At 42.9% G+C, this 12,480-nt stretch overlaps 2 protein-coding genes across 7 annotated transcripts in view; one reads left to right on the forward strand and one right to left on the reverse strand.

Annotated features, from left to right (window-relative positions):
- SHROOM3 (shroom family member 3) overlaps positions 1-12,480 on the forward strand; it is a 331,320-nt gene that overhangs the window by 230,378 nt on the left and 88,462 nt on the right. The window contains exon 1 of one of the 6 annotated variants that reach the window (XM_060417302.1): positions 166-4,762. The exons of the other annotated variants lie outside the window; for them this stretch is intronic. The gene's annotated coding sequence lies outside the window, so the exon portion shown is untranslated. Of the gene's footprint in view, positions 1-165; positions 4,763-12,480 lie in introns of those variants that run through there. 6 annotated transcript variants of the gene reach the window in all.
- On the reverse strand, positions 1,005-1,326 carry LOC114115333 (large ribosomal subunit protein eL37-like). The gene is given in 1 exon segment (XM_042251537.1): positions 1,005-1,326. A coding segment is annotated over 1 exon segment (294 nt). The 5' UTR covers positions 1,299-1,326.

The following is a 12,480-nucleotide window of genomic DNA, read 5'->3' on the forward strand; positions in this document are numbered from 1 at the left end:
ACTTTCATACTATTTTCCAAAGTCATGGCACCATCCTACAATACAGTACCAGTTGCTTCACAACCTTCTTGACATTTGTTGCTGGCAACAAATGTGTTAGTTTCTATTGCTGTGGAATAAATTTACTGCAAACATGGCATCTTAGAGCAGCACAAATATATTAGCTCATAGTTCTACAGGTCAGGAGTCCTGTATGACTCAGTTGAGTTCTATGCTTATGGTCTTAAGGTTGAAATGAAGTATCACCCGGGCTGGGTTCTTATCTGGAGGCTCTTGGAAAAATCCACTTTCGAACTCATTCAGATTGTTGGTTCAGTTCAGTTCCTATGGTTTCCACACTGGCTGTCATTTAGAGCAGTTCTCTGCTCCTAGTGTGTGCGTGCTCAGTTGCTCAGTTGTGTCTGACTCTTTACAACTCCATGGACTATAGCCTTCCAGTCTCCTCTGTCCAAGGAATTTTCCAGGCAAGGATAGTGGAGTAGGTTGCCATTTCCTACTCCAGGAGATCCAACCCGTATCTCCTTCATCTCCTACGCTGGCAGGCAGATTCTTCACCACTGAGCCCCCTGGCTAGCTCATCTGTACCTTTTTCTCACATGGCCCCTTCTATCTTCAAGCTTGCAAAATACATTGATTCCTCACCCACTTCCCTAGACTTCCATGCCCCTAGGTTTAAATCTCTCTGTCTTCCTTACTGCTTTTAAAAAGACTCATCTGATTGGGTCAGACTCACCTGAGTAATCTCTGTATCTTAAGGTCATTCAGCTTGGAAACATAATCGCATCTGCACACCCTCTTCCCAGTAGTACATAAATTAATACTTGATCGGAGTAACCAGGGAGCAGAAGTCTTGGGACCATCTTTAGAGTTCTGCCTATCACAGCAGTCCATGATGAAATTTTAAAACCAGCATCATTTTTAATTATCCAGTTGCTTAAAAACAAAACAAACAAACAAACAAACAAAACCCAGAACATTTATTGCCCGGCTAATCGTGGAAATCTTTAGGATGAACTGAATGCTGCAACAGCCGCTCGCTTGGGTTTACATGTTGTTCCTTCATGGAACCCATGCCTGAATCTGCGGTATACAATTTTTAGGTGCCTCATTCAACCAGTCTCTGTGGTATTTCATCCTTTAGCTTTAGCACTCCACTTACACTTTCTCTTTTGCTTGGTAAGGTAGCCACACTTGCCACAGGTCAACTTCTGAAGGTGGTAGGCTTTAGAGCCACAGCTGTGGCACAGCGTGTGCGTCTTATTCAGATGCTTTCCAAGCAATGATGTTCCATTTGTCATCTTGCTTCTGCCGCTGAGACCAAAGAGCTATCCAGTTCCTTTTAAAGCCAGGGATTTCAAAAATATTTTCCTCCTAAAGAATTGTATTTACTGTGGCTTCAAGAATTATCCCTTGCCACTTGTGTTCTATGCATTTATAAAACTCCCTGCATTTGAAAACACCTAAGTGCTTCTACATTGAGTTTTGACACCCATCCAACATGATCAAGTTCTCTAGCTGGCAACGATAAGACTGGAGTACTTAGACACAGGTTAAAGTGATTTAACCAAGTTGATTTTTGTCATTTCCTAGGGCCTCATAGCTGGTTGCAGAATTGAGAATTAATAGTTTAATTTTGGTAACTAGAATAATGGATCTTAGGGATGAAAAGTCCCAAGAACTTTATAGTCAAACTGAAGATCAGAGAAATTGATTCAGAGAGTTGGTTATTCAGAGATGAGCCCAGAGCTATGTCCCTAGGTTCCTGGGTAGAGCTCTGTTAACTATCCCACAGTGGATAGTTACCCCGTGCTTCTCAAGGGGTATCTTCTCCTGAAAGGGAACTTTGAGGTTTGTTGATTTAAGTCACTGTATAAATCTCTGACGGGCTTCGCAGGTGGCGCTAGTGGTAAGAACCTGCCTGCCAATGCAGGAGACATAAAAGATTCAGGTTTGATCCCTGGGTGGGGAAGATCCCTGGAGGAGGGCATGGCGACTCACTTCAGTATTCTCCAGTATAGAGTTGCAGAGAATCAGACATGACTGAAGCGACTTAACGTGCACATATGCATCAATCTCTGGGATTCTAGAAAGTATTTATCTAAATAATGCATTATTTCAATAAATTTGCATTGCATACATGTATGCTCAGTTGTGTGTGACTCTTTGCAACTTCATGGACTGTGGCCCTCCAGGCTTCTCTGTCCATGGGATTCTCCAGGCAAGAGTACTGGAGTGGGTTGCTATTTGCTTCTCCAGGGGATCTTCCCGATCCAGGGACTGAACCCAGGTCTCCTGCATTGCAGGCAGATTCTTTATTGTCTGAGCCACTGGAGAAGCCCTAAATTTGCATTAGTATATTGGTATATAGTATTAGTTCCAAATCAAAACTTTTCAACTAACTAAATCCATTCCAGGAAAGGTTATCTTCAATTGGCTTGAAACTAATTGAAGGAGGGAAGGAGCCAGTGAAATTGACCTGCTTCTATTCAGATGCTAGGGTCTTAGGAGTTCTTGAGTCCGTGCTTGAAATCTTTTTTGGACTTGGGGACTCTGCATTTCTTCCAACAGAGAATGAAAGAATTGTGTACCTGACTTCCATGAAACTCTCATAAGGCATCTCATATTTTTCAAGATGAATTCCAGATGAACTGATGGCAGAGTCACACAGCTTCCAAGGCAAGACTAGAACCTGGTCACCCTATGGCTTTACACCAAAAGCAAAGTAGCCCAGACTCTCCTAAGCTATGTTTTATTTGGCCCACAGAATGGTGGTGCTTTTTTACTCGAATTCATTTTCAACATTGAAAATTGGAAATTTCCATGTGAAAAATCCAGATGTCCTTAATTTTTTTTTAGAAGTTGGAGCTCAAGGAACAGTGAGCCCACTTTCTCCAAGGCCCTTGAGACAGGGCATGAGCCTTCTAGGCATTCCAATCCCCCAGGTTCAGCTTAGTCCATTTGCCTTCTCGGTTCTACAGGAACCAGAGTCATGACACCTCCAGAGTCATGACACCTGTTTCACCCAAGCTGCCATTCTGAGACACCTTGTCAGACTGTTCAAACAATTTCTTACCTGGGTTACACATACCAAATACGTCTGGCACTTATGTCCTAGCAGTTGAAAATAATGAGCCAGATTTTAAAATAGATGAGCTACTTCCTGGCATTAATTCTGGCCATTTAAAAGAGTGTTTTCTCTGTAAGCCCTTAGTTGCCATGTGGGATGCTCAGCATACACATAATTTCAAAAATTACTCTTTTCTTACTGCGTTTGCTTAGTCATCAGTAGATTTTGACTTCTTAAGTAAATGAAACATTTGGTATTTGTGAAGTCAAAGAATTTATTTAGGATAGCCACTTTGTCATCTGAAGAACTTATGTTATGGACTGAATTGTGGCTCCACCCCTCTACCCCCCAAATTCATTATTGAAGTCCTAACCCCCAATATCTCAGAATGTGACTATATTTGGCAATAGGGCCTTTAAATATATGCTTAAGTTAAAATGATACCGTTAAGGTGAGCCCAAATCCAACCTGACTCCTGTCCTTATAAGAAGAAACTTGGACATGCAAAGAAGCACTGAGGGATACACACAGAGGAAAGACCACATGAGACGCAATGAAAAGGTGGCCTCCTGCAAGCTAAGGAGAGAGGCCCCAGGAGAAAACAAACATGTTGACATCTTATTCTTGAACCTCTAGCGCCCAGAACTGAGAATATTCATTTCTGTTACTTAAGACAAGTATTTTGTTACGGCAACCCTAGCTAACAAATAGAGCTTCCTAAGTTGTATTTCTTGAGAGGAACCTCTGTTTCACCTTATGAAATGTATGCAATACATTGTTGATTGATAATTCCTCTTGAGTTTATGCAGCTAGAAGCCCAAGTTGACTGATGGCTGTGATTCCTTAGCTGCACATAAGAATCATCTGTGGATCCTTTAAAACTAACTATGGGATCATCACCCCAAATTCTGACTCATTGGTTTGGGGTTGGTCCTGGCCCTCTGGTTTTATAAGCCTCCCAAGAGGTTTGCAGGTACAGTCTAGAGTGAGAATTAACTGATTCAGAGGGAATGATCCCCCCTCCTAAAGAAGGGCCTGGGTTTCTGCAGTTCTCCCCTGGGAGTCCACAGCTGACCATGCCATCCAAAGGTAGGCGGGATAGATTTACTGCCTGTATAACAAGACCTCTGAGGGCTTTGCGTGAAAATGAACCTCTGCCCACGGGCCTTATATTAGTGTTGTTGTTCAGTCGCTCAGTTGTGTCTGACTCTTTGAGACCCTATCGACTGCTGCTCTGACCTTCATCTCCTGGAGCTTACTTAAACTCATGTCCATTGAGTTGGTGATGCCATCCAACCATCTCATCCTCTGCCACCCCCCTTTTGCCTTCAGTCTTTTCCAGGATCAGGGTCTTTTTCAGTGAGCTGGCTCTTCACATCAGAACCCCCAAATCTGCAAGTGGCCACAGCTCTGCCTATGAGGCACTTAATTGATGTGTGTGGCCTGGCAATGGTACAGGTTTTAGTGTTGTTTTCTTTTTTAATCTCTTATCTCCCTGCCACTGATACCCTGTGTTTAATTTCTTGTCCCACCTTCCATTCCAGTGGAGGGTGGGGCATTCTGGAAAGTGTTCCAGGAAGTTGTGGCTTTCCCTCTGCACCCTGGGCTTAGAGCTTGGAATCGAACAGAAGGAACAGCCATTGCAGGGAGCATGTTCCCAAGGCGCAGGCCCATGTGGTTTTCCCTCCAGCAATGGTGAGATTGACTCCTTTCCTGGCATGCTGGACTGTTCTGTGGATTTCGCTGCTTTTTGCCACATCTCTTACAATTAGAATGGTGTTTTCTGATGTTCGTGGCTATCTAAGCTTGCTGATTTTATTAACTTGCTGCTGCTGCTGCTAAGTCGCTTCAGTCGTGTCCAACTCTGTGCGACCCCATAGACAGCAGCCCACTAGGCTCCTCTGTCTCTGGGATTCTCCAGGCAAGAATACTGGAGTGGGTTGCCATTTTCTTCTCCAATGCATGAAAGTGAAACTTCCTGGCAATTCTCAGCACTCTCATGAGCTAGGTAGAATGAAAACATTGCCCCGTTCTGTTATTTTCCAAGAGCTGCATGCTCTGTTTGTACGCGGAGAACAATGGTGTTTTTGAGAGTAAAATGCAAGTTAGTGCAGCTAGGACTGTGTTTACCCCTTCCTTCAAAACCTCTCCCTGCAGTTTGCTGGTGTGTGTCTAATCTCTCTCTCTGCCATCAGGTGTGACATCCTGACCCCATGTCATAACTTCATTCCCTGATAAGTGCTGTCTCGGTAAATTCAAGAGTCTCATTGCAGACCGGTCTGACCTGATGAACCACAGAAAACTTTAAGCACTTTATGAAGTGCCCAGTGAATACTTTCATCACAGAAGCAAAGAGAACCGGGTCACTTTCAGGACCCCACATTTCCCAAGTGACTCAGTGGTAAAGAATCCACCTGCCAGTGCAGGAGATTCAGGAGGACATGGGTTCCATCCCTGGGTTGGGAGGATCCCCTGGAGAAGGAAATGGCAACCTACTCCAGTATTCTTGCCTGAGAAATCCCATGGACAGAGGAGCCTGGTGGGCTACAGTCCATGGGGTCATGAAGAGTCGGACACAACTGAGCACAGGACCTCATAGATTATTGGAAAAAATTTTTAAGGAACTTGAGCCTCAAGTTTTGATTTATTCAAGGTGGTATCATCAAAATCCTCCAAAAGGAAAAAAGAACAGTTTGCTGAATTTTAGGTCTAGAGTTTAAGAAAAGTCCAGTGAAACTCAGTATCTCTTAAAGCTGGAGAAAGTTTTGGCCTCACTCAGTGCAGGTGGTATTTGTAATTACAATCTTAACCTGATCACATGAACACCTATGATTCAAGTGATGATGCATTATTACAGCTTTCCTGGGTTAAAGTATTGAAAAGGTATAACCCAGAATGGGACTTGAACCCACTGTCTTTTAACTGAGATCACAGACCTGGTCTCAGGGCTTAAGGCTCAGGTTCTTGATGTCTCATCGAAGAAAGAATTCAGTGAGAGACAAAGGGATGGATAAAAAGTGGATTAATTTAGAAACAATCCAGAGTGTGGGTCATCTTAGAAAGTACGAGTGGCACCAGGATATGGGGTTGTCAGTTTTTATAGGAGTGGGTAATTTCACAGGCTAATGAGTGGGAGGAATATTCCAGCTCTTTGGGAGAAGGGGTGGAGATTTCCAGGAATTGGGCCACTTCTCACTCTTTCACCTTTACTGTTGGCCTTGGAATTGTCATGGAGCCTGGGGGTGTGTCATTTAGCTTTGCTGGCGTGTTACAATGAGCTCGTACCGAGGCTCAAGGTTTATTGGAAGTCAACTCGTCTGCCATCTTGGACCTAGCTGATTTTTTCCAGTTTATGTTGTTTTTCCTCAGGCTATGTCCTTCTTTTTTGTTGTTTGTTTGTTTGTTTGGCTGTGATGAGTCTTCATTGATGCACACAGGCTCTCTCTAGTTGTGGTGAGCAGGGTCTACTCGAGTTGCGGGCTGCAGGCTTCTCATTGCAGTGACTTCTCGCACTTCAGAGCGTGGGCTCTAGAGCACTCGAGCTTCAGTAGCTGCAGATCTTGGGCCCTAGAGCACAGTCTCAGTAATTGTGGGCTTAGTTGCTCCTCAGCATGTGGGATCTTTCCAGAGTGGGGATCGAACCTACGTCTCCTGCAATGGCAGACAGATTCCTTACCACTAAGCCACCATGGAAGCCAGGGCTATGTTATTCTTTTGAAGGCTGTACCCTGCCCACTTCCCGCCTGATTCAGTATGGCAAAGATCTTCCAACTCTTTTATCTTAAAATTTTTTGAAAGTAAATGCCAAACAAGCAGGGACTGGAAGAGATATGTGTACACCCACATTCGTAGGGGTATTATTTACAGTAGCCAAAGGTACAAGCCACTCAAGCAAGTGTCTATCAGCAGATGAATGGATAAGTAAAACGTAGTATGTACGCATAACTTAACATTATGCTCGGTGAAGTAAGCCAGGCACAAATAGAACAAATACTGTATGATTCCACTTCCATGGGAGTGCAAAGAGCTGGACACAACTGAACGACTAACACTTTCACTTTTCACTTTCCACTTATATGAGGTACCGAGGCACCTTCCCCATTTCAGTGAATTATGTCATCATCCAACCAGTTGCTTAAGCCTGAAATCTGGGTGTCTTCCTTGAGCTCTTGATTTTTCTTACCACCTCCTACATTTAATCCAAACTAACAGAGCCTCTGTCTGTCCACTCAAAGACTCATATACAGATTCTTTAGCAGAACTTCAGACACATTATGATAAGAGAAAGAAACCAGGCATAAAAAATTACATACTGTATGATTCCATTTATTTGAAATATTTAGAAAAGGCAAATCTATAGAGACAAACAACAGACGCCTGACATTGGGGGTGAGAGCAGGGATTAGGCATAAGGGAACTTTCTGAGGTGATGAAGATATCCTAAAACTGGATTGTGGCAGTGGTTGCAAGACTCTGTGGATTCTCTAAAAATCCCTGATTTATACACTTTCAAAAAGTTAGCCAGGAAAGCCTGGCTAGCTATAGTCCATGGGATCACAAAGAGCTGGACACGTCTTAGCGACTGAACAATTTGGAAAGTAACTTAGATATTTTGTATTGAGTCAAATATATTTATTATGGGCAGGATGCAAAGAAATATGGCTGCTTATGTCAGGAAAGAGATTTTAAAGAAGGGTCCACACAAAATTAACAAGGCCCATCCACTCCACTTCCTAACTGTTCTCCCCACTGACTGTTCTCTTTAATCCTCTCTGGATTACAACTTAAATGTTTTGATCAGACTCTTCTTACTGTAAATCATTCTGTTACTTCAAGTTGGGAACAAAAAAAGGAAAAGAAAATGTCCTGTTTATCCCCTTCCCCAGCCTGTATTGATAGGAACAGCAAGCTCAAACTGTGTGGGAAATTTCCTGCCTTAAGATTTATTTACTCTCTAAAGAAAAGCTACTTTTATTTCGTTATTTTTTTAAGCATACACGGGTTTTAATTTGGTGAGAAAATATCCTTGCCATTAAGAAGATTCTGCCTCATTACCTCTTATAAAAAAGCCCTCCTCCCCAAATTTGCAGAACTAAAGGAAGCATAAATTAAAACAACATTGTTGTTTGTCGCTTTGATCAACAAACACCCATCTCCAAAAGAAAAAAAAAAAAACTGCAAACCAAGCCAGATTCAAAAACAGTCTGTTCCCAAAGTCAAAGCAGTAAATATAAACAGCTTAGCCTCCCAACTGGATAAGAAAGAGGAAAAAAAATGGGGGAGGGGGGATGTGTTGGGGGATAGGAATAAGAATCGAGAAAGGAAGAAATTTCGATTCCTTACTTTTCCTGTTAGCCTGTCTGTCCTTAATTGTTAGCTCTATGAGTTTCCATCAGACTTTTGTCCGGGAATTGAGTAGTAAGGACTTGATTCTAAAACAAAGTCTGATGGAGACTGGGCTTCCCAGGTGGTGCTAGTGATAAAGAACCCCCCTGCCAATGCAGGAGACAAGAGATGTAGGTTCGATTCCTGGGTCAGGAAGATCCCCTAGAGTGGGAAATGGCAACCCACTCCAGTATTCTTGCCTGGAAAATCCCATGGACAGAGGAGCCTGGTGGGCTACAGTCCGTGGAGTAGCAAAGAGACACAACTGAAGCAACTTAGCATGTTGAGTAAAGACTTAATGTCATCTGTTCTTTGGACTTTAAAAGCTTCTTTGCCACCCCCTATTACACATAATGTAATTTTTAAACTATCCTATTGGCCAGTGGTTCAAAAAGAGATATTCTCCAAAGGCAGAGGAAGACCTCTGTTTCTGCAAATGCCTATGTCTTTCTCTTCCCCCTCCCACTTTTGTCCACATAAAGAGAAAGAATATTTGTGTATAACTACAAGGCTTCCCTGATAGCTCAGTTGGTAAAGAATCCACCTACAATGCAGGACAGCTGGGTTTGATCCCTGGGTTGGGAAGATCCCCTGGAGAAGGGAAAGACTACCCACTCCAGTATTCTGGCCTGGAGAATTCCATGGGGTCCATGGGGTCACAAAGAGTCAGACATGACTGAGCGACTTTCACTCATCAGGCAACTTGCTAAGAGAAAAAAAGGGGGATAAGACAGCCAAAGGAGCTGTAATTTATTTTCCTCTTTGCAATATATTTGGTTGTGTTCTTTTTCCTTTTTGTTCTTTTTTTTTTTTTTTTAAGTTTTCAAAGATTTTTAGTTGTGGTTAAAAAAAACATGACATCAAATTTACCATCTTGGGACTTCTCTGGTGGTCCCGTGGCTGACTCTTCGCTCCTAGTGCAGGGGGCCTGGGTTTGATCCCTGGTTGGGGAACTAGATCCCACATGCCACAACTAAGAGTTTGCATGCTGCAACTAAGATCTGGTAGAGCCAAATAAGTGAAAATAAATAAAATAAATAAAAATAAATATATTTTTAAAAATGTACCACCTCATCCATTATGTACAGTTCAGTAGTTAAGTATATTCATATTATTGTGCAGCAATTCTCCAGAACGTCATCTTGCAAAACTGGAACTCTGTACCCGTGGAGGGACAGCTCCCATCTCTCCCTTTTACTATTGTTTTCTGGCTTCCCTGGTTCCTCAGTGGTAAAGAATCCACCTGTAATGCAGGAGATATGAGTTTGATCCCCGGGTCAGGAAGATCCCCTGGAGAAGGAAATGGCGAAGCACTCCAGTATTCTTGCCTGGAGAATTCCATGGACAAAGGAGCCTGGCAGGACAGCGCATGTGGTCGCAAGAGTCGGACACAACTTAGCGACTAAACCACCATCACCACTGTTATTTTTAAACCGGAATTGAAAAGGTGGAGTCTTCTGGTTCTATATGATGTCTGCATTACCTGGTATGTCAGGAAGTCAAAATTTTCAAGTGTTTCTTAGGTAATGTGAAAGATAGCTGTTTTCCATGAACAGTCATCCCTTGTTTACATTGCTCTAGGTCGTTTATCTTTTCTTCTCTCCTACACATTCTAAGATAGGTGATTGATTGTTAGTGTCTTAGTCAGGTTGCTGTTTCCTTTTTCAGGAGACCTTCCTGACCCAAGGATTGAACCTGTGTCTTTTGCATCTCCTGCACCGGCAGCAGATTCTTTATCAACTGGGCCGCCAGGGGAGCCCTGGTGAGGAAGAAAGCAAATCCAGCTCTTAAACACTTAGCAGGCTGGCCTTTCTGACTCTCCCCCTAACATGGGGATCAAAGGCGTGAGTTGTCCTCTAATCACGAAGAAACATCCTCCTTACCAGGAGCACCCGTAAATTTCCAGAAGCCATGTCCTTCTGTCCTTCCCATCCTCCCCTTTCCCTCCACCCTCTAGCAACTGTGACTCGCTGGTTTCTGGTCTCACGCTTCATGCCAGCTGCCAGGGTCCCCATTTGGGTTGGCTCCAGTTTTCTGAAGCCTGGCAGTTAGTTAATAAGAAAACCAGGATGTAAATCACGGCTCGGACAGTTTCCTGTGGGGGAGCTTTTAAGTTCCCATCAGATCTTTTCATTCATTCCAGCTCATGAAGAGGAGACCAATGCTCCCTTCAGACACAAATGTGAATATAGACCAGATATAAACAAGGCCGGGTGCCGGCAGGGAGCTGGAGGGAAGCTTAAAGACAAGATGCTTAGTATTGGCTTTCATTCTTTTGCCTAAAACTCATCCATTTAATGAACTGATAGAGGAAGTGTTCTCACTTGATAATTAGTAATATGAAATTTCCACTGGTATTTTTTAAAAAACAAATTTTAAAGCACTGTTTTGTTAACTCACTATAGTTCCAAAACTCTGATGGAACATTTATTGAGGATTTATTCTCTACCATGAGGCTTCCCTGGTTGCTCAGTGTAAAGAATCTATCTGTAATGCAGGGGATGCAGGAAACTCCAGTTTGAGCCTTGGGTTGGGAAGATCCCTGGAGGGGAGCAATGGCAACCCACTCCAGTAATTTTGCCTGAAGAATCCCGTGGACAGAGGAGCCTGGCAGGCTACAGTCATAGAGTTGCAAAGAGTCACACGAGACTGGACTGAAGCAATTGAGCATACACGCATGCATTCCCTACCATGCCCTGCGACAGACATGAATAAGAAGGATGTGGTCCCTGCCTTTTAGAATCTTACTGTCCATCTAGTTGTCAGAACCCTGGAGTATATTACACTAGAGAAGGCTGTTACAGCTAAGAAACAGAGTCAGGCAACCCTTGAGTTCTGTAGGGGATGTGATAAGGTATGTGAAGCACTCAGCAGAGAGACATAGTGTTTGTTAAGTGAAAAAGGTTATTAATATCAGTAATAGCATCATCCAGAGAGATACTAGCTCCGGGAGTAGATATAATAGCATACACTCTGTATTAAAACAAATAATGTTTCCAAGCTGTGTATAAGTACCAAAAATTTAGTCTATAAATTCCAAGAGTTGGGGGGAAGGCTAGACAGGTTGGGGAAAGGTTTTAAGAGACTAGGGCTTAACATAAATGAAGAGAACAAAACCAACATGGACTCATAAAAACAAGGTGATGGGCATGGGTATAATGAACTGGAAGCATTAATTCACCCAATACCAGCATGTGCCATGCACCTTGGGCATCTGAGATGAAGGAGTTGTAATCCCTTTTCCTAACACACCTAATCTGAGAGGGGAGATTTTTGTTTAATGACACCAGTGGCTCTGTTCAAGGTAAAATGTGATAAGAGCTATAGAAGATGATTCAATGCTGTATTTTTGAACATTCAGAGGATGGAGAAATTGCTTTTGGTTAAGAATAAGAGATCAAATTGCCAACATCCGCTGGATCATGGAAAAAGCAAGAAATTTCCAGAAAAACATCTATTTCTTCTTTACTGACTATGCCAAAGCCTTTGACTGTGTGGATCGCAATAAACTGTGGAAAATTCTGAAAGAGATGGGAATACCAGACCACCTGACCTGCCTCTCAAGAAACCTGTATGCAGGTCAGGAAGCAACAGTTAGAACTGGACATGGAACAACAGACTGGTTCCAAATAGGAAAGAGAGTATGTCAAGGCTGTATATTGTTACCCTGCTTATTTAACTTATGTGCAGAGTGCATCATGAGAAACACTGGGCTGGATGAAGCACAAGCTGGAATCAAGATTGCCAGGAGAAATATCAATCACCTCAGATATGCAGATGACTCCACTCTTATGGCAGAAAGTGAAGAGGAACTAAAAAGCCTCTTGATGAAAGTGAAAGAGGAGAGTGAAAAAGTTGGCTTAAAGCTCAACATTCAGAAAACGAAGATCATGGCATCTGGTCACATCACTTCATGGGAAATGGATGGTAAAACAGTGGAAACAGTGTCAGACTTTATTTTTGGGGGCTCCAGAATCACTGCAGATGGTGACTGCAGCCATGAAATTAAAAGACGCTTACTCCTTGGA

This window comes from Ovis aries, chromosome 6 (genome assembly GCF_016772045.2).
Source record: "Ovis aries strain OAR_USU_Benz2616 breed Rambouillet chromosome 6, ARS-UI_Ramb_v3.0, whole genome shotgun sequence".
NCBI lineage: Eukaryota > Metazoa > Chordata > Mammalia > Artiodactyla > Bovidae > Ovis > Ovis aries.